This window comes from Moschus berezovskii, chromosome 16 (genome assembly GCF_049115385.1).
Source record: "Moschus berezovskii isolate FMDL1 chromosome 16, NW_MosBer_1.0, whole genome shotgun sequence".
Lineage (NCBI taxonomy): Eukaryota > Metazoa > Chordata > Mammalia > Artiodactyla > Moschidae > Moschus > Moschus berezovskii.
In genome coordinates, this window is record NC_142475.1 from 45,231,073 (window position 1) to 45,259,007 (window position 27,935).

The 27,935-nt window shown below is 44.6% G+C and overlaps 1 protein-coding gene across 1 annotated transcript in view; it reads right to left on the reverse strand.

Annotated features, from left to right (window-relative positions):
* Positions 1–17,540: 17,540 nt before the first annotated feature.
* Positions 17,541–27,935, reverse strand: part of RDH10 (retinol dehydrogenase 10) — a 31,731-nt gene continuing 21,336 nt past the window's right edge. Inside the window, exons 3-6 of the mRNA XM_055431848.2 lie at positions 23,217–23,315; positions 21,888–22,033; positions 19,962–20,093; positions 17,541–19,854 (exon numbers count right to left, since the gene is read on the reverse strand). Coding sequence (XP_055287823.1) covers positions 19,731–19,854; positions 19,962–20,093; positions 21,888–22,033; positions 23,217–23,315 — 501 coding nt within the window. The 3' untranslated portion in view covers positions 17,541–19,730. The remainder of the gene's footprint in view (positions 19,855–19,961; positions 20,094–21,887; positions 22,034–23,216; positions 23,316–27,935) is intronic.

Consider the following 27,935-nt stretch of genomic DNA (forward strand, 5'->3'; position numbering starts at 1 on the left):
GGTTTTTAATTAAAAAATTTTGTTTTAGTTGCTGCATGTGAACTCTTGGACTTCCCTGGTGGCTCAGATGGTAAAGAATCTGCCTGCAAAGCAGGAGACCCATCTCAGGAAGATCCCCTGGAGAAAGAAATGACTACCCACTCCAGTATTCTTGACTGGAGAATCCCATGGACAGAGGAACCTGGTGGGCTACAGTCCATAGGTTCGCAAAGAGTTGGACACGACTGAACGACTAACTTTCACTTTCACGTGTGAACTCTTAGTTGTGGCATGTGGGATCCAGTTTCCTGACCAAGGATTGAATCCAGGCTGCCTGCATTGGGAACTCAGAGTCTCAGCCACTGGACTACCAGGGAAGTCCCTCCTTGTGGTTTTAAATCCTATTTCCCTGATTATCAGTGAGATCTGCTTACAGATCCTTTGCTGTGAGGTTTTCTTCTCCTGTGGCCAAAAACAGGGGACAGCCCAGCTGTTTGAAGGTGGGGGGAAGACACAAGAGTTGGAAGGAACTGATAGCTTCAACAACCATACAAAGGATGAATTTTGTTTTGTTATCCTGTAAATATACAGGTTGCCTTGGCAGCAGGAGGATCCATTGCCACCCTGTTGCTTGTCTATCTTTTCCTTATCACCCCTGCACTTCCCTCTCCAGCAAAGCTTCACTTTCCTAATCGTCCATAACTAACCCAGAGTATTAGATGAGGTTCACTTGCCAAGAGCTGGGATAGCCTCGGCTCCAAAGGTGTGGTACCTGCATAGAAAGATCTTTATCTCCAACCAGTGAGCTTTGTTTGGGTATCAGTTCCAGGTTGGAGCCAATTTTGTGGAATAAGCACTACAAATCTGGACACTCTGCCTCTAGATTTTTTTAATGGCGTGTAGGATCTCAGTTTCCCTGTATGAGGACTGAATCTGCATCCTCTGCATTTGAAGCACAGAGTCTTAACCACTGGACTACCAGAAGAGTCCCTGAAAACTAGGATTCTAAATACACTAGACTCATTGGAAAAGACCCTGATGCTGGGAAAGATAGAAAGCAGAAGGAAAAGGGGATGACAGAGGATGGGATGGTTGGATGGCATCATTGACTCAATGGACATGAATTTGAGTAAACTCTGGGAGACGGTGAAGGATAGAGAAGCCTGGTGTGCCGTAGTCCATGGGGTCGCAAAGAGCTGGACACGACTAAGCAACAATAGCAACAACAGATGCTCAATACTTCCTGGGGAGATGTGAAGACTTTCATGGAATTCTAACTCTTGGATGGTGTCACTTTTTTATACCTATATATTTTAAAAAATTTTTATTTATTTGTTTTAACTGGAGGATAATTGCTCTACAATATTGTGATCATTTTTGCCATACATCAGCATGAATCAGCTATAGGCATACATATGTGTCCCCTCCCTCCTGAACCACCCCCTCCACTTCCCTCTCCACCTCATCCCTCTAGGCTGTCACAGAGTGCTGGCTTTGGCTTCCCTGCCTCATACATCAAACTCCCACTGGCTGTTTTACATATGGTAATGTGTATGTTTCAATGCTATTCTCTCAAGTCATCCCACTCTTTCCTTCTCCCACTCTGTCCAAAAATCAGTTCTTTGTGTCTGTGTCTCCTTTGCTGTCCTGAACGTGGGCTATACCTATTGATTTTATAACTCCCTTCCCCACTGACTGCTGCTGCTGCTGCTAAGTTGCTTCAGTCGTGTCCGACTCTGTGCGACCCCATAGACAGCAGCCAACAGACTCCACCGTCCCTGGGATTCTCCAGGCAAGAACACTGGAGTGGGTTGCCATTTCCTTCTCCAATGTATGAAAGTGAAAAGTGAAAGTGAAGTCGCTCAGTCGTGTCCGACTTGTTGCGACCCCATAGACTGCAGCCTACCAGGCTCCTCCATCCATGGGATTTTCCAGGCAAGAGTACTGGAGTGGGTTGCCATTGCCTTCTCCATCCCCACTGACTGGGGCCATTTCTTTTTCACAGAGAAACACAGTGGTATTAAAATTTCTATCACTTCTCTTCTATCTTAATGTACAAAAGCCATTAATGCCTTGTGAGTATAAAGGAATCTAACTGGCATCTGGTCTTCCCATTTGGCCCAAGAACTCCCTCAAGTATGCCAGTTTCTTGACTTGTGGAATTAAAATTGGGCCCCAGCAAATTTTAAATGATGGCATGTCTTCTTCAGTACGTTGCATGAATATTCAAAAACATGAATGTGAAAACTTGAATGGTAAAAGTTTATTAAGCTCATTCATTTATTCTTTTTTTAAAAAAGAACTTCACTGAAATAAAATTTATGTACCATACAAATCACTCATTTAAAGTATGTAATTCAGGAAATCCCCTGGTAGTCTAGTGGTTAGCACTCGGTGCTTTCACTGCCAACGGCTGGGTTCAATCCCTGGTTTGGGGACCTAAGATCCCACAAGCTGCACAGTGTGGCCAAAATTAATAAATAAAGTGTACAATTCATTGATTTTTAGTCCATACATAGAGTTGTGCAACCAACATCAAAGTTCATTTTAGAGCATTTTTATCACCTCAAAGAAAAACTCCATACACTTTGGCCATCACACCCCAGCCTTCATCTCTATTCCTAGTTGTAAGCAACTATTGATCTAATTTCTGTACCTACAGCCTTGCCTGTTCTGGACATTTCATACAAAGGAATGACATGGCAATGTATCATCTTTTGCACCTGGCTCCTTACAGTAATGTTTTCAAGGCTCATTCAAGTTGAAGCCTGTAGAGCACATTCATCTGTTGATGGAAACGTATATTGTTTCTGCTTTTTGACTATTGTGAATAGTGTTACCATGAACATTCATGTACAAGTTTTCATTTAAGTACCTATTTCTAAGTCTTTGGGTTATATGCCCAGATGTGGAATTGCTAGGTCATGTGGTAGTCCTTGGGCTTCCCAGGTGTCACTAATGGCAAAGAACCTGCCTGCCAATGCAGAAGACATAGGAGACTTGAGTTCGAAATCTAGGCTGGGAAGATCCCTGGAGGAGGGAGTGGCAATCCACTCCATTCTTGCCTGGAGAATCCAATGGACAGAGGAGCCTGGCAAGCTACAGTCCATAGGGTTGCAAAGAGTCGGACATGACTGAAGCGACTTAACACACACACGCACATGGTAATTCTTGCTTTAACCCTTTTTGAAACTACCAAATTGTTTTCCACAGCAGCTGAACCATTTTACATCCCCACCAGCAGTGTGCAAGTGTACCAATTCTCCCACATCCTTGCCAACGTTTGTTTTCTGTTTTTATTGTTATTTTTATTATGATGGCCACTCTAGTGGATGTGCAGTGGTGTCTTATTACGATTTGGATCAGCGTTTCTCTAATGACTCATGACATTGACCACCTCATGTGCTCCTTGGCTGTTTGCAGATCTTTGGAGAAATGTCTATTCAAGTTCTTTGCTCATGTTTTCATTGGGCTGTTCGATTTTATACAGTTGAGTTGCATGTATTCTTTCTGTAAACATTTTCTGAGCATAAATTTTGTGTGAGGCATGCGGGAATGACACGGGAGGAGAAATACAAAGATGGTAAAGTAAGATCCCTACCTTCTAATTGCTTGCAGCAGAGATGTGAACAGTGAGTGCCCCCAGCACAGACCTGGTACTCAGAGAGTTCAGTGGAGGGAAGGAGACTGTACTTTGGGGGCCCCATGGAGGGAGTGGGCCTAGGACCCCACATTGAAAGTGGGAAAAGAGTAGAAATGGCCTGGCCAAAGCTCAAAGATCCGCATGTGGCCTGCATGCTCAGTCATGTCTGACTCTGTCACGCTATGGACTGTAGCCTGCTGTGCTCCTCTGTCCTTGGGATTCTCCAGGCAAGAATACTGGAGCAAGTTGCCATTTCCTCCTCCAGGGGATCGTCCAGGCCCAGGGATGGAACCTGCATCTCCTGCACTGGAAGGCGGATTCTTTACCACTGAGCCACCCGGGAAGCCCAAAGACCCCCAGGGAGATAATAAATCCAGGAGAATGTTGGAGACAGAGGTGGGGGGAAGCGTGTAGGGGAGGAGGGATACCTGAATGAGATGACACACAATTAAAAACTGACAAGATGAGAAGGAAATAACAACCCACTCCAGTATTCTTTCCTGGAAAATTCCATGGACAGAGGAGTCTGGCAGGCTACAGTCCATGGGGTCACATGACTGAGCATGCATGCATGATGGGGGGCTGGAGGGAGATGGATTGGTAGCAATAAAGAGGTAGAACTAAAAAAGAAAAAAATTGATAAGATGAAGCTACAGAAAACAGAATAACAACAACAACATGAATGTAAGTTTCGTCTGAGGATTTTAAGTGCTCGGAAACTGAGTACCAGCCTATCAGGAACTGTCCCCTGGATGCGGCAACAAAGCGGTTGCACCAGTTTGTGGTGGGGCTGCTATGACTCAGGTGTGGGAGTGTGGCTGAGAAAAGGCTGCCTGAAGACCTTGAAGCCCAGAGAAGCCCTGTTTCCTCCTAGGGGACTTCTGTGTTAGCACTTGGACCACCCTGCAGAGCCAGGATGACTGGGGGTCTGCCCCCTGCCTCTGGGTCCCCACTCTGTTTGTCTGAGCCCACGGCCTGCTCTGTGAGCTGTCGGTCCCGGCAGGGCCTCAGCTTAGTGGTTTCTGGTCATGCCTCAGGTCACTTCCAACCCAGATGAAGGACCAGGACTCCTGAGAAAAACCACAGTGGCCTCATTACCTTCCACCCCAAACCAATGAGAGAGCTGGCTCCCAACTAGGTAAACTGTCTCCTCAGTTTGGGAAGGAAAACAATGGTGCAAAGCAATAGCTCATGTGCCCTGAAGGCCTTCTCGGTGCCAAGCCCTGGGAGGAAACCAAGACTCAACCCTGATTTGAGAGCCCTGGTCAAGCCAGGATCAACCACACAGAGGTGTAAACAGCAGCCGAATTCCCAAGGTTCCTCAGAACCGGCTACCCCTCAGGACTGAGGGGTGTTCCTGATGCACTGGGAACAGTCTCTGGCTGTGAGCACTTTCCTAGGAGCATCTCTGGAGATTTGTGGGGAAAAGGTGCTGTATTTCATGTGAGCATGCTTGATGTTGTGAGTGGGGTGCAGTCTGGGAGCTGGAGAAGTCACTGGAAACTGGAGCCGGCAGTGTTGGTGGCTTAGAAAGTACACTTGGCAACAGCCTCTGCAGTGTTCATTCAGCAATCATTTCCTCCGAGTGTCCGGCCTTCAGTCCCCTAAGGATGTATGTCCTGATCACCTGTGCATCCTCACTGCCCAGCATGGGGCATCAGCTTGTAGTGCTTGCCCTGTAATTTCTTCCTTTCTTGTCACAGGCAAAGACAGCATCCCGTAAGGAGAAAATCTGCTATGGTCACTTATGGGTGAAATGTCACCTTCTTCATAGTGGCCCCAAAGGCCGGGCCATTCAAGTGTTTTTTGTTTAAATTGTAGTAAGATACACAAGTGGGCTTCCCCAGTGGCTCAGTGGTAAAGAATCCACCTGCAATGCAGGAGACTTGGGTTTGATCCCTGGTTCAGGAAGATCCCATGGAGGAGAGCATGGCAACCCACTCCAGTATTCTTGCCTGGAGACTCCCCATGGACAGGGGAGCATGGAGGGTTACAGTTCTCAGGATCATAAAAACTCAGACATGACTGAAGTGACTGAGCATGCACACACACACACACGCACACACACACACACACACACACACAAGATACACGGTTCAGATCAGTTAAGTCACTCAGTTGTGTCCGACTCTTTGCGACCCCATGGACTGCAGCACACCAACTCCTGGAGCCATGCAAACTCATGTCCATTGAGTCAGTGATGCCATCCAACCATCTCATCCTCTGTCGTCCCCTTCTCCTCCTGCCTTCAATCTTTCCCAGCATCAGGGTCTTTTCAAATGAGACAGCTCTTTGAATCAGGTGGCCAAAGTATTGGAGTTTCAGCTTTAGCATCAGTCCTTCCAATGAATAGTCAGGACGGATTCCTTTTAGGATGGACTGGTTGGATCTCTTTGCAGTCCAAGGGACTCTCAAAAGTCTTTTCTAGTACCACAGTTCAAAAGCATCAATTCTTCAGCACTCAGTTTACTTTACGGTCCAACTCTCTCATGCATACACGACTACTGGCAAAAACCATATCCTTGACTAGATGGACCTTTGTTGGCCAAGTAATGTTTCTGCTTTTTAATATGCTGTCTAGGTTGGTCATAGCTTTTCTTCCAAGGAGCAAGCGTCATTTAATTTCCTGGCTGCAGTCACCATCTGCAGTGATTTTGGAGCCCAGAAAAATAAAGTCAGCCACTGTTTCCATTGTTTCCCCATCTATCTGCCATGAAGTGATGGGACTGAGTGCCATGATCTTAGTTTTTTGATTTCTAAGCCGACTTTTCCACTCTCCTCTTTCATTTTCATCAAGTGATTCTGTAGTTCCTCTTCACTTTCTGCCATAAGGGTGGTATCATCTGCATATCTGAGGTTATTGATATTTCTCCTGGCAATCTTGATTCCAGCTTGTGCTTCATCCAGCCCTGTATTTCTCATGATGTACTCTGCATAGAAGTTAAATAAGCAGAGTGACAATATACAGCCTTGACATACTCCTTTCCCAATTTGAAACCAGTCTGTTCCATGTCTGGTTCTAACTGTTGCTTCTTGACCTGCATACAGATTGCTCAGGAGGCAGGTCAAGTGGTCTGGTATTCTCATCTCTTGAAGAATTTTCCAGTTTGTTGTGATCTACACAGTCAAAGGCTTTGGCATAGTCAATAAAGCAGAAGAAGATGTTTTTCTGGAACTCTTGATTTTTTGATGATCCAGTGGATGTTGGCAATTTGATCTCTGGTTCCTCTGCCTTTTCTAAAACCAGCTTGAACATCTGGAAGTTTGCAGTTCATGTTCTGTTGAAGCCTGGCTTGGAGAATTTTGAGCATTACTTTGCTAGTGTGTGAGATGAGTGCAATTGTGTGGTAGTTTGAACATTCTTTGGCATTGCCTTTCTTTGGGATTGGAATGAAAACTGACCTTTTCCAGTCCTGTGGCCACTGCTGAGTTTTCCAAATTTGCTGGCATATTGAGTGCAGCACCTTCACAGCATCATCTTTTAGGATACACAAGTATGGTACAATTTATCATCTTGACCATTTTTAAGTTTACAGTTCAAAAAGATTTTTTCTGACTGCACTACATGGCTTTGTGGGATTTTAGTTTCCTTACCTCCATCTTGGATTGAAACTGGGCCCTGGCAATGGGAGCATGGAGTCCTAACCACTGGACCACCAGGGAATTCCCAAGTTTACAGTTTAATAGCATTACACATATTCACATCATTGTGCAATCAGTCTCTAGACTTTTTTGTCTTGCAGAACTGAAACTTTGTACCCATTAACTAAATTCCCATTTCCTTTCCCCCAATCCTGGCCTCCCAACAGTCCCCTAACAACCAACATTCTACTTCCTGTTGCCGTGAATTTGATTACTCTAGGTGCCTCTTATGAGTGGACTCATACAGTATTTGTCCTTTTGTGACTTGTCTATTTCACTGAGCATCATGTTCTCAAGGTTCCTCCCTGTTGTAGTGTGTCTCAGAATTTCTTGTCTTTGTAGGGTGGAATAATATTCCATTGTATGTCTATACTGAATTTTGTTTAACCACTCATCTGTCAATGGACATGTGAGTTTCTTTCACTTTTTCAGTCAGTCAGTTCAGTCACTCAGTCGTGTCCAACTCTTTGCGACCCCATGGACTGCAGCATGCCAAGGCCTCCCTGTTCATCACCAACTCCCAGAGTTTACTCAAATTCATGTCCACTGAGTCGGTGATGCCATCCAACCATCTCATCCTCTGTCGTCCCCTTCTCCTCCTGCCTTCAATCTTTCCCAGCATCAGGGTCTTTTCCAATGAATCAGTTCTTCTCATGAGGTGGCCAAAGTATTGGAGTTTCAGCTTTAGCATCACTCCTTCCAATGAATATTCAGGACTGATTTCCTTTAAGATGGTCTAGTTGGATCTCCTTGCTGTCAAAGGGAAGCTCAAGAGTCTTCTGCAACACCATAGTTCAAAAGCATCAATTTTTCGGTGCTCAACTTTCTTTATGATCCAACTCTCACATCCATACATGACTACTGGGAGAACCATAGCTTTGATTAGACGGACCTTAGTTGGCAAAGTAATGTCTCTGCTTTTCAATATGCTGTTTAGGTTAGTTGTAACTTTTCTTGTGAATAGTGCTATGAACATAGGTTACAAATACCTCTTTAAGGCGCTGCTTTATTTTTAAAATTTTATTAATTTTTTTGTATTTGGCTGTGTTGGGTCTTCATTGCAGTGCTCGAACTTCTCATTGTGGTGACTTCTCTTGCTGCTGGTGGGCTTTAAAGCATGGGCTCAGTAATTGTGGCACAGGGGCTTAGTTGTCCCAAGGCATGTGGGATCTTCCCAGACCAGGGATTGAACCTGAGTCCCCTGCAATGGCAGGCGGGTTCTTTGCTACAGTCCTCGAGACCTGCTTTTAATTCTTTTGGATATATATGGAGAAGTAGAATTGCTGAATCACATGAAAATTCTATTTTTATTTTTTTGAGGGACTACCATACTTTCTCCATAGTGGCTGCAGCATTTTACATTCCAGCACGCAGCTGTTTAAAATAGCATGCAGGTGTTCCAGTCTTTGAAATACCTGTTCTTCTAAGACTGAAGTGTGCTCTTTAAATAACTTATTTGAACTTAGAAATACAGAAACATTTTCTTTCTTTTCCTTTTTCATCTTCCCACCTCCCAGATTGTAGCTGGTGTGGTTGCAAATGAATCTGGTTTTTGGAGGTCTGATACAATGAGAAAATACTAGAAATCCCAAGGCTGATTAAGGAATCTGCTTCAGGCTACAACACTCCACTGCCTGGGAGGGCCAAGTAGACTGGCCTGGGGAATCCTACAATTGTGTTTATGTTTCTGTAGTCCACCAGCACCTCCTCCCTTCCTCTTAAGCTGACATTGGACTGATCTGTGAAGTTGCTCAATTTTTTTCTCCTATCCGTAAAGCACTACTTCTTCCTTTATAAGAGAAATAATTTCAAATGGACAGTTCTTCATTGAGAACCCAGATTGCGCACACTTTTTATCCTGTGGCTCTCAGAGCTAAAACCTAGAATTGCGAATGAAACTTGTTCCTGAAACCTCCATCCCGGAGAGGGGATCCTGCTGGCCCCTCTCTCCAGAATGCACTGCGTTGCATCTGGAGCAGGTAAGGAGGGATGGTTTCTGACTTTCAGCTGGCCTCGGGAAGGTCCTCGGGGACAGACTCCAGGCGGTGGTGGAGCAGGAAGTCAGAGCAGCTGGAGGAACTCTGGTTAGGGAATCTCCCCCGGGGCCACAGCTTTTGGTCCATCTAGTTCCTTCCGTGACAGCCGGATTCATTTCTTCACTCCCTGGCCAGGTTCTCTGTTTCCCCGGCTCACAGTCTGGGGTGTTTGGGGGTAGGGGGGTGGGGGGATGGCTCAAGGGGGCAGGGCAGGGGTGGGGGAAATCTCCCTCCGCTGCTTCAGGAATGCTGAGGGCAGCAAGTTGGACTCCACAGGCTGTCATGAGAAAAGCGTCTTTGGTCCCCTCCCGGGAATGTGGCAAAGATCCTCTAGCATCCATCTTGCTGTAGCGCCCAGAAATGTCTGCCAATGCTGTTGCCAAAGTCAGAGCAAAGTCATAGAAAATGAAAAGTCAGATTCTGGACAAGAGAAGCATCTATTTCTTCTTTCTCTTTTTCTTCTTCTCCTGAAAAAGATAAGCTTTCCATTGTCACGTCAAGACAGAAGAAAATGATGTGTTAGGGGTCCGATTCAACTTCTCTGTGTCTGCCTCAATGCTCATCTTTTACAAAATGTGGCTAACTTTTGTTTTTCTTTCTTGACTTTCCAAGCCTGGTGAGATACTCAGAGGGGTTGGGAGGGCCAGCATCGGTGGAACAGCATCCATAGGTGCCTCACAAACTTTTCTGGTCTTTAGAACCTTACGTACTGGTGAGGTTGATTGGAGTAAAGTCTACCAAGGGCAAATGAATACAAAATTCCTTTGTCCTCATAATTCCTTTAGAAGCAATAGAGCAGGAAAACAACTCCTTTAATGCGCACAAGATTTGGGAAAGTTCCTTTTTATTGCATGGATGAGATGGCCACCAGGTAATATGTGAAAAACACAAAGGTCATTCAGTCAACATTAACTGAACATCAAACTGTGTGCTTGGCTCTATTTGATGTGCTAGGACCAGGACGGGTTGAGATGAATAAACAGGCCTGTTGACCTCAGATGTACAAATAATTGCAACATAGTAGATTCCATGGGGTTGCAAAGAGTCAGACAGGACTTAATGACTAAAACAAAACCACAACAGATTTTTGTGTTATAATAAAAAGACATATATATTTGTTCTTTGCCCCTAGTTCCTGGCATAGAACTCTTAAAACCTTTGGAATTTCAGGAGTGAAGTGTCTTTTGTTATTTATAACAAGCCCCTTTCAACCAAGCCTGAGTTTATGCTAATGAGGTGATTGAAAGTTGGCAGTTAGATGGTTTCAAGGATGGGGTTGGCCTTGCCTAGAGGGTTGGCAGTTTCAACTGCCATTCATCCCCGCCCACCAGCAACCTCTTGGGTAGGAAGAGGCAATGGAAATTGAGTTCCTCAGTGGCCAATGATTTAGTCAGTCTTGCCTACATAATCAGTTCAGTTCAGTTCAGTTGCTCAGTCGTGTCCGACTCTCCGCGACCCCATGAATCACAGCATGCCAGGCCTCCCTGTACATAATAAAACCACATAAAAGTTCTTTTTCTTTTTGGCCATACTATGTGGCTTGGGGGAATCTTAGTTCCCTGACCAGGGATCGAACCCCTCTGGAGTAGAAATACTGAGTCCTGTCGGACTGCCAAGAATAAAAATTCTTTTTTTTTTAAACTTTTTATTTTGTATGACTTCCCAGGTGAAGAACCTGACTGCCAATGCAGAAGACATGGGTTCAATCCCTGGATTGGGAAGATCCTCTGGAGGAGGAAATGGCAACTCACTCCGGTGTTCTTGCCTGGGAAATCCCACGGACAGAGGAGCCTGGTGGGCTACAATCCACAGGGTCACAAAGAGTTGGACAGGACTGAGCGTCTGAGCAGGTTAGCTGGTGAACAATGTTGTGGCAGTTTCAGGAGAATAGCCAAGGGTGAAAATTCTGGAACTGTGAGATTTGGAGAGCCTTCACTTTGGTGAAGCGTCCACTTTGAATGCTGGGAGGGCAGCGTGTCTGGAGAGGGTGCCACCTTTCCCCTCGGCATCCTGGATCTGGGCAACCTCTTCATCTGGCTGTTGATCTGTATCCTTTATAATAAACTGTTATCTAAGTACAGTGTTTACCTGAGTTATGAGTTGTTCCAGTGAAGTAGCAACCCCAAGGGGGTGTTGTGGGAACCCCTGACTTTGGAGTCAGCTGGACAGATGTGTGGGTAACCTAGGGCTCCCATTTGCAGCTGGCATCTGAAGTGGGGGCAGTCTCATGGGACTTAGCCTTTAATCTGTGAGTCTGTGCTCACCTTGAGCAGTGTCAGAATTGAAACTGAACTGTAGGACCCCAAGTTGTGGTCAGAGAGCTGAGAATTGCTATTGGAAAAACCAAATGGTATTACAAATAAGGTCTCTGTTCTTACCACCATGACTATCATTCCTGCTAGGCTGAACCCGATGAAATTGCCTTTTTGTAAGTCAAAAATAATTGTCACAGCATTTTGATATAATTCAACCTAAAGCCTTTTCTTCAGCATTTATAATTGGTAGGAGGCACAGTACTAAGTGTTTTATGTGAGTCCCCTTGAATATTCCTCACAATATTCTTGAGATCGGTACTACTATTATTCCCAGTTTATACTTGAGGAGACTGAGACTTCTGGAAGTTAAGGAAAAGGCCGAGGATAAATGGCCAGTGAGGAGCAGACCTGGTTTTGAGCACAGGCAGTATGTGAGCAGACTTTGATATGCCCCTTTCCTTAGGCTGCCTTAGCAGAGGGTCACAGACTGGATGCTTTTTAATATTAGGAATGAGAGTAAACTCTAATAATAGTTCACATGTTAAAAGGAGTAAATCTACGATGAGTACATTTCTTTGTGTACCTAATGAAAAAACACACAGGGACTTCCCTGGTAGTCCAGTGGTTAAGAATCTAATCTGAAATGCAGGGGATCGAATGTTGGATCCCTGGTCTGGGAACTAAGATCCCACTTGCCACAGGGCAGTTAAGCCTGGGAGCAGCCAGGAAAGATCCCACATGATGTAACAAAGATCCTGCATGCTGCAACTAAGACCTGACACAGCCAAATAAATAAATACAAATAAATATTAGAAAAAAGAAAAAACATACAGTGAAGTGAAATTTAAAAACATATACAAAGCAATTTTTTGTGAACTAAATAAAACACATCATTTAGAAATAAATGTACAGCATGTGGGATCTTAGTTCCCCAACCAGGGATCGAACCCATGCCCTGTGCCGGGGAAGCACGGAATCTTAACCATTGCACCATCAGGGAAGTTCCTTTTATGCCTCTTTAAAATATACATTTATTTATTTATTTGGCGGCTCCAGGTCTTACTTGTGGCATGTGAACTCTTAGTTTTGGCATGTGGGATCAAGTTCCCTGACCAGAGATCGCCCTCAGACTCCTTGCATTGGGAGTGTGGAGTCTTAGCCACCAGGGAAGTCCCCCTTTTATGCATTTTTGACCAAGATGTTTATCAGTTCAGTTCAGTTCAGTCGCTCAGTCATGTCTGACTCTCTGCAACCCCATGAATCACAGCACGCCAGGCCTCCCCGTCCATCACCAACTCCCGGAGTTCACCCAAACTCATGTCCATCAAGTCGGTGATGCCATCCAGCCATCTCATTCTCTGTCGTCCCCTTCTCCTCCTGCCCCCAACCTTTCCCAGCATCAGTCTTTTCCAGTGAGTCAACTCGTCGCATGAGGTGGCCAAAGTATTGGAGTTTCAGCTTTAGCATCAGTCCCTCCAATGAACACCCAGGATTGATCCTAGACATTTATATTCTATATTAAATCATAAGATAAAAGAAGTTATAGATGGTTTTTGTTAAATGTATTCTCTCACAGTTTCAGAGGCTAGAAATCTGAAATCAGGGTGTTGACAGCTTGATTCCTTTTTGTTAGGCTCTGGAGGGGAAATCTGCTCCTTCTTTCTTCCTCACTGTCCTTGCTGGCAATCCTTGGCATTCCCTGGCTTGTAGCCGCGTCCCTCCCATCCTTGCCTTTGTCAACACACGGTCTTCTCCCCGAAGGTTTCCATCTTTCTCAGAAGAACTCCAAGTGATTGGACTGAGGGTGTCCCTTCTTGTAGTATGAACTCATCATGATTACATTTGCAAAGCCCCTATTTCTAAATATGGTCACATTTATAGGAACTAGGGAGTTATGGGAGAAGGAAATGACAACCCACTCCCGTATTCTTGCCTAGAGAATCCCATGGACAGAGGAGCCTGGTGGGCTGCTGTCCATGGGGTCACACAGAGTCGGACATGACTGAAGCGACTTAACATGCATCCATGCACTGGAGAAGGAAATGGCAACCCACTCCAGTATTCTTGCCTAGAAAATCCAAGGGACAGGGGAGCCTGGCGGGCTGCTGTCTATGGGATCACACAGAGTCGGACATGACTGAAGCGACTTAGCAGCAGCAGTAGCAGCAGGGGGTTAGGAGTTCAGGACATTATTTTTTGGGGGGGGTGGGGGGATACATTTTGGTCCACACAACGTTGAGCTTCAATGGGGAATCTATGGCTTTGTGATGCTGCATGCCTGTGTTGCTGCCAGGATTCCAACCTGCCCATTGGCCTCCTGGATCACGCACGCCCTTTACAGAACGAGGCTAGCTGGGGTGACAGTGTGGGTACAGGCAGAGGGCTGGAAAGGAGGAGCCAGGCTCCTCCTCTGTGGGGGAGGGGAGGCTGCCGAGGAATCCAGGTGGACCACCCAGGACGTGTGGGCAAGGCAAGGGGGCATTTTTCATGGCTGTTGTGAACACACATCTCTCCCTGCAGTATGGTTTAAATCACCTTGACAGGAAAACCTCAAAAGTAGAATCTGAGCTGAAGATGCTTTGTTTTTCTTGCTAATCAGTTCTCTTGCTTTCGGTGAGTGGTTAGAAAGATTTCAACATTTGACAGCTGAAAAGCTTGTTGGAAGCTCCTGAAAGACATCTTGGGAATGCTCTACAGAAATGCAGCAAGTTAAATGAGAACTAGAGACCCAGTGAGTAGAATTCATGACTGCATATCCTCAATACTTGTCCAAAGAGACAGGGAAATGTGTTAAGCACTGTTGTATGGTAGAAACTGCAAGGCCCAGGAAGAGTCACGAGAGAGTACCTAGGACTGTGGTCACAGACAGCTCTGGCCTTGATTCCTGGGAGAACTGGGGGAGTCCCCGGATGTTCATCTTGACCTTGGGGACCTGCCTGGAGTAGATCTTGTGTAAGAGTTTAGTACTTGAGGGAACCAGAGAGGAGACTGTCTCGTTGAGCAGACTGATAGAAGTTGGTTCTGTCCCATCTTTTTTGGCAAGTCACAGGAGTTCACTTGAACTAACAAGTATCCATTTGGTGATACTTGGAAAGCACGTCGGTTTTCCCCCGGGTTCTAATGAAACATGGCCTCGCACATTTAAGCAAGTCATGCTTCTGAGGCCAAGCCAACAAAATGGTCAGACCGCAGTCTCCAGCCTTCGTGTAGAAATTCTCCTCATTTCAACAATGACTCAGTTACTAGGAGCCCAAGTACTCGGGTAGATAGCCGCCATGTGCTATCTGTTAACTCTGCCCTTCACCTTCTGGGCCTCTGCCCCAGGGCTGGCCACACAGACTCTTTTTCTTGGGCCAGACGGAGGTTTCTTAAGGGTGACTCAGACTGGAGATTAGGCCCAGGCCGAGGAGATAATTGTTTCTAGTCTGGTTTCTCCTTGGGAGGAGGAAGTTCCCGTCGGAACTTTGCTCAGACGTCACCCTTTATGACTCTCCCCTCAGCTGCTCTCTCACGTTCCCCGGGTTTTGAGCCCTGGACCTTCTCATTCTGTGCTTCCCCACTCCCAGTTTCCATCCAGAGTCCCAGCACCCACTTCTCTCCTGAGGGCCAGCTCTAATGTCCCCCTTTCTGTTGGGGATGGATTGTCAGCTCGAATGCAGTTTTTCTTAGATTCCCTGCTGATTTTGCTGTTCCCACTTAGAAACGACCTGGCTGTCTGACTTACTTCACTTAATATGATAATCTCTAGGTCTGATATGCAGTGTCTTCTGAGCTTCCCAGGTAGTACAGCGGTAAAGAATCCACCTGCCAGTGCAGAGATGCTAAAGATGCGGGTTTGATCCCTAGGTTGGGGAGATCTCCTGGAGTAGGAAATGGTGACCCACTCCAGTATTCTTGTCTGGAAAATCCCATAAACAGAGGAGACTGGTGGGCTACAGTCCATGGTGTCTCAAGGAGTCAGACATGACTGAGCACAGCAGTGTATAATGGAAAATCATATGAATAACTGCATCTAGGCCAGATAGAAGTCCAGTGTGCTATCCATTGTGCCACAGAGCCAGTTAAGGAAAAGCATGTGAAAAAGAAGATATATAGGTGTGTATAAGTGAATCACTGCTGTACACATGCAACTAATGCAACACTGTAAATCAACTAGACTTCAATTTAAAACATTTTGTAAGTTAAAAATAAAAACAGGGACTTCCCTGGAGATCCAGTGGTTAAGACTCCGTACTCCCAATGCACAGGGCACGGATTTGATCTCTGGTCAAGGAATTATTAATAGATCTCACATGCCACACAGTATGGCCCAAAGATAAAAAAATAAAAGTAAATTAAAAAGTAAAAAAAAAACTAAAAACAACCTGGCTTTTGACTCGAGAGGCTCGTCACTCAAGCCTAAGTCAGATCTTGTGGGCAATCAGCTGTTTGGCCTTACAGAGTTCTCCTACCTCCTAAACTCTCACTGTGTTATTTTCCAGTCTCACTGCCAGGCTGGCTCGCAGGCCTGGCACCGCTTAGCATCACAGCTTCCCTCCTGACCGCTCTCCTGGCTCCCAGCAGCTCAAAATTCTTACAACAACTTGACTGATGCTCTTAACTCCCCAACTCTGCTCCTGTCACTTCCCTGCAAAAAAAACCTCCCTGGGCTTCCCTCTTCTCCATCAAATGAAGCACCCTTTCCTCCTCTCAGAATGAAGGCTTCTTTTCAAATGGGACTTTTGTCGTGGGGTTGCGTGGCACGCCCTTCATATGTTGTTTCAGGCATGATGAGTATTATATTTTTCAACCTCTGGGCCTTTCCTGATCATTTAATTTATCCCTTGCGGTGCCCATGCTCTTACCCTCATCTCCATCTGTTGCATCACCAACCTGCAGGGCTTATCTCAGGTGCCTCCCCACCTCACTAAGACCGTTTCACACCTGAGGTTAATCTGTGGTATATGCACAGAAAGGTACATGTATTTGAACTTGCGCACAAATTGTATGCTACTTGAGTCCCTGGGCCTAGCAGATGCTTGGTTTATCTGTTAAACTGAGTGTGGACAAATGCTGGCTTGATGCTCCCCGCCCCGTCCCTGCCACTTCTGGCCCATTACAGCCTTGCTTTCTCTACTCTTTTAATCAGACACAGGCAATAAATTTGGCATGGAAAGTACTACCCCCTCACCCTCGACCAGCCCCCACTGATTTTATATTTTGCTGGAGGCAAAAGCAAATTTCCAAGATTCAGGTCAACACCAATTTCAAATTCTTTCTGCCAGTTGGAAAAGAAAACTTTGAAAAAGACATTTGCCTTTTTTTCCCCCTCAACTTGGGGAAAAATTTGAAAGCTGTTAGTCTTTCAAGGAAACAGGATACTTTAAAACAACAACAACAAAAACCCACCCACCAGCCTGGCTTTATGTAGTTCAATCCTGTCAAGCTCATCTAATCTTTTGTGACAGAACAACGGACCTGGTAGATCAAGTGGGGAAACAATAGTCAGAATTTATCTTTGCTGCCTTTGAAACTTTTGATTCCTGGGTTCCATCAATATGATTATCATTAAACTGCTTGAGAGGTTAGAGAGAACCAGTTTTAGCGAGGGGACAGAAGTGGCCTCCCTAGGGGGTCAGCCTTGAGCCCAGTCGCCCTAAACAGTGCCTGAAAGGGCCAGACAACAGAAAAAGGTAACATAGTCCATGTCAGCATTAATCTCAAAGTGGAATTGGGGGTGTCAATGAATAATCAGCCAGAAAAGCAGCCTTGGCAGTTCCTTAAATGATCAACAGAAGTGGGCAGGGTTAACCAGAAAAAAGTTCACTTTTGGGGAGAAGAGCATCATTAATATACCTATGGCTTAAGAACAGGACACTGGAGTAAAGCAGTGCAACAGGTAGGAATCCTGCAGCCCTGAGCCTGCACTGACTCAGTCCCCTTCCCAACTTCACAGCTAATTCAACTAAGGCTGGGACATGGGAATTGAAGACTTATACCAAAAAGTTTAATGAATTTTGTTTATTGAATTTAGAGATAGACAACCTTGTCAGGGCAACAACAAACAAGAATAGAAAAAGGTTTAAATGACAACATATGAGAATAAAGTTAAATGTAGGGGAGACTTGCTTTAGTCTTAAGATTGATGAGTGGGTTTTAGAGTATTGGAACAGATATCTTGTAGGATGGTTGGAGGGTGCTAGGGCAAAACTGGAGAACCACTGAAAATATGTCTCTACCTCATGTTGTTATATGAGGTTTACTTCAAAGCACAGTTGACTCTTGAATAACATATGTTTGAACTGTGCCAGTCTACTTATACTACTTTTTCAGTAGTAAATTCTATAGTATTACACAATCTGTGGTTGGTGGAATCAGTAGATGGGGATTGGGGGAACGGAGGAACCATGGATACAGGGGGCTGATTATCAATTATACATGGATTTTTGACTAAGTGGAGGGTTGATCCTCTAACCCCCATGATGCTTGAGGGTCTACTGTACTTAAAATCCAAAATGGAAGAGATAGTCAGTGCCTCAATGGTTTCAAGTTTAGTTATCATGTATAAAAAGAAATTTAAACGCTGAATAAAGCTATTTCTTAAGAGCAGTGTTGGGGACACTAGTGGTGAGGCAGTACTTTCCTAAGTGTGGATGCATGGCAGAGCTCATCTGTGGCGCAGCCGGACAACACACAGGTAACGGGATTCTATCTCCCCACCTTCAGTATCAACAAGCCCTTGATAAAGTATCTAATCTGAGAAGTTGATAACATGGGAAATGTGAGTGTAGGGCTCCCTAACCTACCAGCGTCCCTGAACACAAGCCCGTCAAACGTTTTTCATTAATGAGTGATATGGCACAGAAAATAAGGACACAGTGTCTGCCCAACACTGCTGATAACTAATGATCACACACTCATTTGTATGTAAGTTGTCTTTAAATTTAATCACTCCTTTATAAAATCTCCCAATTAATTAGTAAAAGATGGCTTATTTGAATAGCCTAAAACATTGGCCGCTATTTAAACAAGACATTCTAAAAAAGAGAGCAATCACATAATAGTTTATAGTAATTTACAAGTGGATGGTATACATTTAGATACAGAGGTAGAAGTTCACTTTTACAACGTTTCACTAATACACATTTACCAAATTCAAGGCACAAAATAGTTTGCTTTACAAAAAAATACTGTAAAAATGTCATTTGCTGTTCTACAATGTGAATAAAACTTTCAAAAGAATCTTTACACCTTTCCGTGTGTATTCCATAGTGTAAGATTTTTTCCCCCTTGCTAATCAGAGTTGGCACAAAAATGGGGATGTTTTTAAGTGCACAAGTTCCCACTTTTAGAAACTGTTTCTTTGCAGAGCTGCTATGTATTCTAGATCAAAGTCCAACCAAAGAAATGAAACAGCAACTTTCTTAGGAAAGGGCACTTTCTGTATGCAGCAAAATTCACAGGTAGAAAATCTATGATCTTTTTCTTTTTTTGGATAAATAGGTCTCCACAGGAATAGATCCTTAAGGAAAGACCTCAGAGATATATTTTAAAATTTGACCAACAATTTGGTCATTGTGACTTTAACAAAGAGACCTGATCACATGACTTTACTGTAACAATCAGTCATCCTCTACTTCCAATTGATGGAGATTTCAAAATGCCTTTTTAAAAGGGCTGTATATACACACACCATGAAAGAGCCACACAGGCTTTGCAAATCTGAAACTTAGAAAACATGAGAAAATACAGCACTGTCAGTCCTTGAAGTTGCAAGGGTGTCAACTTGCTAGAGATTAATTACAAGAATTTATAAACTCTATGGGAGTGAAGGAAAACAAACACGTGAAACACACAGTCATTATCATCTCGAGACTTCCTGTTCATTCCAAAAATAATAATAATAATGGTGGCCTGGCGACGTCACACAGTGGTTATCTAAAAGACTGGACTGGTCTTAGGGTTCTGCCTGCAAAGGACCCCATTGGCAACGACTTAAGCTCACTTTTGCTGATCACGTTTTCCAAGTACTCTAGTCAGTTAATTTACACTTTATTTATTTTTGTAAAAAGCTGATTTGAAAAAAAAAAAACCACGGATGTAGAATCCAGAGAGTATCAGTCAAGCTGATGTGGGTCGGACTAAGATATCCTGATCGTCTTCTGGTAGAAATGATATTCCATACAAAAAAGACCCTCAGATTCCGTTTTTTGCTTCATTGTTGTTTGTGGCTTGTTTCCTTTGAGCAATAAAGGGGTACATACACTTGTCTGCTCCTAGGAATCGATACATGCACACAACTGCTTCAAAAGGGAGAATGCTGCAAAAGGAAGAGTCACAGTTAGCAAACGTGAGAGGTGGTGTGTTTGTTAAGTCACAGGGTGGGTGTGGGAAGGCCCACCAATGGGGGAGTCCCCTCACACTCACCTCTTCATGAAGGTCACGATGTACATGAGGCGGGGGGTGCAGATCATGGGCTGGTCGGTGAGGATGGCCTTCATGGCCTGCTTCACACAGTAATCGGGCTTCAGAGGGGGCAGGAAAGGCTCGATTTCTTTCCTGGGAGTTACACATTCAAGATGAAATTAAGAATTCACACAAAATATGGAAGGCTGGAAATACACATCAAAACACGAAGGGTGATGTTATCTGAGCAATAGCATTTGCAATCTGTTTTGTTCACTTCGTTGTGCTTTCACTGTATTTTCCAAATTTTCCTACTGTGAACATATTTTATTTGCATTGTCTGGAAAACAAGTTTTTTTTTTTTAAAAAAGAAAAGCAGAATTGGTCTGCTTTTTTGTAAAGTGAGAAAGTTGTGTTTTCAAAATGCCTTGGAATGTATTTCAAATTATTATTTTTTTCTTTCAATTGAAAAAAGAGAGGGTGTCTGACATAACAAACAGTAAACCCAAACAGGATGCCAAACTTAGCATTAAGCGTAGTTCAAATGATGGTGGGTAAACACCGACGTAAACCTTCCTGAGTGAAATAAAATTCAGCTGTGTGCCTCCCTGGATGTCTGGAGAGGAAAAGTCTGGGGCTTTTTTGGGGGGGTGGGGGAGGAGTGAGGGGGGTGGTGTCTCTGAAATGAAGTGCACACGAGACAGCCTACCTTCAGCTGAATTCAGCGAGTTACCCGTAGAAGTAACTTAACAGAATTTACCCCCTCACTTTTCATTGCCCCCGCCTCAGAGCTCTGGACACCCGCTGTGATGCTAAATAGGAGACAGAGCTTCTCAGACCCTCTGCAACTGGTTCTTAAGTTTGTAAGAGGCAAAAGCCAAACCAAAACACACACACACACATGTGGGGTCCAGTCCACTCCCAGTCTGGACCTGGACTCAGCCTGAGACTGAAATGACTCAAGCCACCTCCATTTACTTCACAGCCGGGCCAGGTTCAGGATGTGTCAAGATTGGCCCTGACCCACTGGGAACTGGCTCACTTATCTCGCTGTGTCTTTCAAATTCGTCGAAGCAAAGATCTTGCAGTGAGCATGTCTCTGCAAGTGTCCTCTTCGTGAGTCACGGCTTTGTTTCTTCTGTGTAGTTCGAGTCAGATGTGACCTGACAGGGCTATTCCCATGTGCCTCCTTTCAAAGTGTGGGGGTGTTTTATTTCATTTGTAGAAAATCTCAATGTTTCTTCTCATTCTGTCAGAGTGCCTCTAGCTACAGACACTCTCTGCAAAAAGGAAGTTCCCAAATGTGGGAAGGGTCTTTTCGGAAGAAAGGCCACCCTCCTCAGTGGCAGTGACACTGTTCTGAATCCAAAACAAAGTCACATTTATGTGCAAACGTGGATGTTAAGGGGCTTCCCAGGTGGTGCAGTGGTAAAGAACCCGCCTGCTAAGGAGATGCAAGAGACGCGGGTTCGATCCCTGGGTTGGGAAAATCCCCTGGAGGGCACAGTAACCTGCTCTAGTATCCTTGCCTGGAGGATCCCATGGACAGAGGAGCCTGGCAGGTCACAGTCCATAGGGTCGCAAAGAGTCGGACACGACTGAGGGACTGTGCACTAACTACACTGATGTTAAAGAAAGAAAATCGCTTCCAAATAAGTAGCTTCCAAGCAAAATCCTAGGTATTTGCTCCCCGAAGGTACAGAGAGGTCAGTTCCTACTGATGCTCCTTGCCTTCTGCAAATTAATACCAGCCCTTGCTTGTCAATCACACACGTGTCAACTTGACAAACCTTGACCAATGAAAACTACACGTGAGCTAAAATGTCAGCTGTTGAAGTGCCAGGCTGCTTATGGTTGGAGATCTGACTGATTTCACAGTCTCCCCAGATGGAAAGATGATTTGTTAGAACTGTTAATCGTCAGCATTGAGGTGGGTTCTTTACTGACCTGATTCGGCAGCCCCTGAACATGCCAGTGTCCACCAGGTAAGGGCAGACCAACGTTGTTTTAATTCCATCCTTCTCTGCGGCCTTTAACTCATGGCTCAGGGATTCATGAAAACCCACGACTCCAAATTTACTGGCGCAGTAGTCCTGGGGGCAAAGCAGAGAGGGCAGAGGTACTCAGTCTAGTGCACATTCCAAGCCCCCAGTTGCCCCGTTACTCGGGTTACAGGTGTGCTACAAAAGGTTACAGGTGACTAAGCAAAGAAAAGGAGAGCATTCTAAAAGACAGGTATCTGATGTGGTTTGGTGCAGAAATAATATTTTCAAAGCAACAGCAGAAACACATGAACACTTTTTGCCACATCAACGAAGTATCAGATTACTTTGGGGGAAGTTACCACAAAGGAGTCTATGAAAGCTAACGAGCTGGGGCTAAAAATGAGAGAGGCTCACTTTGAAGTGTCTGGAAAATTTACAAATGGCCTCTTGTTCAGTAAAGGAGACTGAAAAGCCAGTTTGTTTAATGCTAGGAGAACAAAGGCGACTAGAGCTGGAGTTATGAGCTGTTATGATCCAATTTTCTTTTTAAGGGCCAAGTGAAAATGGAAATGATAATTCCACCTTGTAAACAACTAGAACTCAACTTAAGGACTCACGGTATAGAAAAGAAGTTCTTCTCCATTACCCAACTTTAAATTTAGGAATGGAAATGTACAATATAGAAGCCGTCTCTTGCGCATCCTTTTGCATATTTTGCATGGGGTGATGTTTTCTATTTTTTGCTACAGGTACCCATGGGACAAACAGCACGGAACAACAAACACATGCATGCTTTGTAACTTGAAGTTGGCGAAGAACAGGGTCTGATTAAGCCCAGTTCCACACACTTAACATGCAGACACCTCATACTCACCCTAACCATCTCATCTGATGAGCTAACACAAGATAGTTCACTTTTGACAAGTTGACCAAAACAGAGTGTCAACCTTTAGCCTCATTTATCTGTTCTCTGGGGCACTGGCAGTGCCCTCCAGTTTCATCTTGACCCTGTGTCTTCCCACTGTCGTCAAGTAAAACTGCTCATGAGGATGGGGCCATACTGAGGACTGGCCCACCTACTTCTGCGGCTGCTGTTGGCTGGTCAAACCAGTGTAAGTTTATGGCAGAAGATGTAGAGTTGGTGGGTGCTGGGGTGCACTCCACAAACAGCACACAGGTAGCTTCCAGGGGCTTGCAGGAATATGAGGGCGGCAGGCACGCTTCTAAGACTGTAGTGTATTTGTGACGAGATGAACTGATTGAAAGAAGGAAATGTTTTATAATGACAAACCTCAACTCCAGCAGTGCTGAACAATCCCAAGGAACTCGCCACTGTCACAATATGACCATGATTAATCTCCAGCATGGTAGGAAGAAAAGCCTTAGTGGTCTGAAAGAAAAGGAAGATGTAAGCTTCAGAACTGACCTATGGATTTCACCTAAAAAATGAAAAAACAATGAAACCAAACCAAAACCCTACCAACTCAAGATCATGAAACAAAGGTTTATCCATATAATGCTACATTCCCCAACTTGTTTTAAAATCTGTCACATTTATCAAAAACAGAAGATCCCTGAAGTGTCCTGGTTCACTCAGCACCGTGTCATCAGCATGGCAAGCCTATTACAAGCCGTGACCCACAAGACTAGAACACAAGCGCTTTCAGGGACCATGTCCAGAGATGAAAAGAAAGCCATTAGGAGAAGGCTCTTTATCACCTTTCAAGTGAGTTATCTGCTAATCTAAACTACTCCTGGGTCAGAGATCTTTTCATGCTTGTGACAGTTGAATGCAGCATCTCATGGTCTGGGAGGGACCTCCCGCTGCCCACAAATAGGAGGCTCCTGGAATGTTTGCCTCATGACTGCATCTACTCAGCAAGAGACCCATAAAGGCTGAGCTATTCCAGCAGCATCTTCAAACATCCAAGCTGTATTATCAGAGTTTACTCACAGGAGATAAAATATTTTAGGTGTAAATAAAGAGGGTAAAAGTACAGAATAGTTTTAATGAAAACTCTGTCCTAACACTAACTTTATATGACAACAGTTTACGGCATCTGACTGGCTAAGCTCTGCTGTGGGGTTTCCTGGGGAGTGTCTTTCCTGTGGAGGCAGGTGACCAGCCCTAGGAGGACAGAGCATGTGGCAGAAGCTCCAGGGCAGTGGACCCAGAGGTGGCATCCATTTCTCACTTGTCTTTTCCCTCTAGCTTTCATGCCTTCAAGACACAGGGCTGTAATTTTTCTTTTTTAAAATTACTTCAAATTGCTTAAGATAATCTATTAACTACTCCACTAGGCTCCCAACAGTTTTATAACCTGCTTCCTAAAAGAAAGCAGCAAAGAGCAATCCATCTACTGCTGAGTTATATCCCACTGCCAACACAGCTTCCCATGATTTATGAAGTTAAAAAAAAGCCCAAACACTACCCAGTGGACTTAAAGAAGAGTTGCATTCCCTTCTCAGAGGATTTTCCGGTTAAGAAATCACTGAATTTTTGCACACATATTTAATTTGCTCTGATAAATTTTGTGTGGACAAGATCAAACAGTCATTCCATTAATTTTGAAGTTTTTTCCATGTTCCAATCCATGATGCATTCAGTTGTCAGATGAAATTTTGTGAAGTAGCCCAAGGTCTTCCCCAGTCTGACTCCTGATCATCAATCATATAACCCCTCAGTCCCCACTTACGTCCACTGTGGGCTCTTCATTGTTGTACCCTGAAAGTTGCTCAGTCGTGTCCGACTCTTTGTGACCCCATGGACTATACAGTCCATGGAATTCTCCAGGCCAGAATACTGGAATGGGTAGCCTTTCCTTTCTCCAGGGGATCTTCCCAACTCAGGGATCGAACCCAGGTCTCCCTCATTGCAGGCGCATTCTTTACCAGCTGAGCCACAAGGGAAGACCAAGAATACTGGAGTGGGTAGCCTATTCCTTCTCCAGCAGATCTTCCCAACCCAGGAATCGAAGGGGGGTCTCCTGCATTGCAGGCAGATTCTGTTATCAACTGAGCTACTAGGGAAGCCTGGGTCATGCTTATTCTCATCTGTACAGTTTTACCCATGAACTCAACTCTTCTCTGACAATCTGCCCCCAAAGTCCTCTTATATAACTCAAAGTGTAATATCGATCACCTATTTACACAGCCTCTCATGCTTTTCAAAGTACTTTATGTTAATTATGTCACCGGAGCCCCTTAAAAATTCTCTAACACAGGTAGTTAAGAGTGTTAAGTCTTCAAAGTTATTCCATGCACCTTGACTTTGTCCATATAACCAGTATCATTCACTGTGACATATATGTTCTGTGGTAATTTGGGTTCTTTTGGTTGTTTCAGTTTACAGCACCTGCAAACTCTAGGTTTTATAACTTGTTTATGAGCACTATATCACAGAATTACAATAAAGTAACATCACAGGGAAGCTTATCTACATCAATCTAAACTAAAAACACATCCTCAGTACTATGAGTCTTCTTTTAAATATCTGATTATAATCAATTGTTTCTAGATTAGCTCAAAAGTATAAAATTTAGTCTTGACATTATCCAGAGATCACTTCTAAGTATTAATAGTTTCCCTAGTCTTGGAAGAGAAGAATAGACTTAGCATGAAGGTCCTATTTTTTAAGTTAAGAAATTAGAAGGATTTGAGAGTAAATCCTAAGCAATTACATACAGTACAGAATACTAGCAGGAATCTGCTATGTGGTTACGACAAATCCAAGTTGCCGACCATGGTCACCCCCAGCCTGCGTCCATGCTAACTCTACCAGGTGGCCAGCCCTTCCCAGAAACCCAGATGCCCAGTGGGCTGGCTCTAACGACTTCTCCACGTTCGTGCTCCACGTTGGTGCCTGCAGGTGTTAAAGCACTAATCCGTATCCCAGCACGTATGAAGGCAGGTGACTGTTTTAAGTTCCTCACTGTTTTTAACTTCTTGCAAGGTTCTAAAATGGATTCTTGTCCCCTCCAGCCCTGCTGGAATTAACTTATTCCTTCAACCGGTATTTCTTGAACACCTACTACATGTAGGACCTGATTACGATCTGGCCAAGCAATGATGGGGAAGGCGTGAGCAGGTCTCATTCCTGTCTCTAAGCAGACTTTTATACTCAGGTGGCGCCAGTCGTAAAGAACCTGCCTGCCAATGCAGGAGACACAGGAGATGTGGCTTTGATCCCTGGGTTGGAAAGATCCCCTGGAGGAGGGCATGGCAACTCACTCCACTATTCTTGCCTGGAGAATCCCAAGGACGGAGGAGCCTGACGGGTTTCAGTCCATGGGGTTGCAAATAGTCGGACATGACTGAAGCAACTTGGCATACTCACCAGCACCAAACTGTATTACATCAGGACAACAAATAGAAAACACTTCTGGTTTATCCTTCACAAAAGCAGTGTGCTGCAGCTGCATATTCTAAAAAGTCTGATTTGAACCTGCTTCCCCTCCCACCCCACAAAGTAGTTTGGAGGGACATATAAGCTGCTGGGTTTGTGCTTAAAGGAAATAAGAAAAAAGAACAAGAGAAACAAAAGGATCCAAATATAGCTATGTGACTAAAGTCTTTTCCAACTGCGTGTCGTAAACATATTTTTTAGGGAAACAGGCTTCATTTTAAGTAGCTAGTAAAATGTGACACAGGTTTGTTTGTTTTAGTATGAAGCTTTCTTTAGAGAGAGGGGTTGATTTATTTTTTTTTTAAAGGGGTGTGGCAAGTCAAAGATTCTTGTAAAATATGTGACTTCTTTTCCCCATCCAGGGACAAATTTGGCCTTCTGTAGAAACAAAACCCAGTGTGCCATTATGCTTTCTACCTTCCAAGCAAAGGCATATGTTCATCTAGAAAGGCTCACTACTTCCAGGTCTAACACGACAGTTACTACAACTCCTAGCCAGACCAGGGACAACACACCAGGTGCTGAGGAAACTGGGAGGGGAAGTGAGCCATTCAAGGGCCGGGTAGCCTTAGGACCCCGACTGATTGCCTTCCAAAGCTGGTGGCCACCACTCAGCTCCTTCTGGGTACTGGGCAGAGGCAAGTCTGGGGGAAAAGCTTTCATACCGGGGCTGCTCAGGTTTCTTTTTAAACCCAAGTTTGCAAGGCTCAGGCTGGAGCCTGATCCACGTGACTGAGCACTGAGGCTGTTAATCATTTCCTTTGCTGCCTGAATGGAGGCGAGCAATTACTGCCCAGGCGTTCTTTCCACAACCAAACCCCTGCCTTGTGTCTGGGGCGCATTACCACATACGCTTTGATCAACACGAAGCCTGGTCCTTATGTTAAGAGTAAAAAAAAAAAAAAAAGGCTGTAAATGGGTGGCGAGAAAGCATCGTGTTCTCAGGAACTTTCCAGAGTAACCCGACAAGTTTTCCTTTCTAATTATTCTTGCCCTCGACAGTCTGGTGGGTGACATCTGAGATAGCACATCATATTCCGTCCCTGACACGGTTTGACAGCACAAAGAAACCTGGCACTTTGTAATGAATTACTAATGTGCACAAATATCGTAGCACGCGTGAGAGGGGGCCCAGCAAGAGGTGAAGTGCTAGTTGCCATGACACCAGTCAGTTCAAGCTCAGGTTCGTGATCTTCAACTTTGTCTCAGACTCGTTAGAAGAACATAAAGAGCAAATCTGCGCTCACACCCAAAAGGTTTGAGTGTAAATTCACGCACGGGCTGCCGACAGTGAATCTGAGAGGGGCAACTCAGAGAGCCTGCTGAACACCGCTGAAGGATGAATTATCAGGAGTTACCAGCTAGTCAAGGGATCTCTAAAGGAAATACATTTCATCAGTCACCAGAGTCAGCAGGTCCCAATGGTAGCTGGCAAGGTTAGCTTGATGCTTAGCCTAAGTCTGACTGAGGTGATGGGGACTTCAGGTCCTATTTGGTGGTATAATCGCTGAGTCTCTTTGCGATCCTATGGACTGTAGCCGGCCAGGCTCTTCTGTCCAAGGGATTTCCCAGGCAAGAATACTGGAGTGGGTTGCTGTTTCTCTT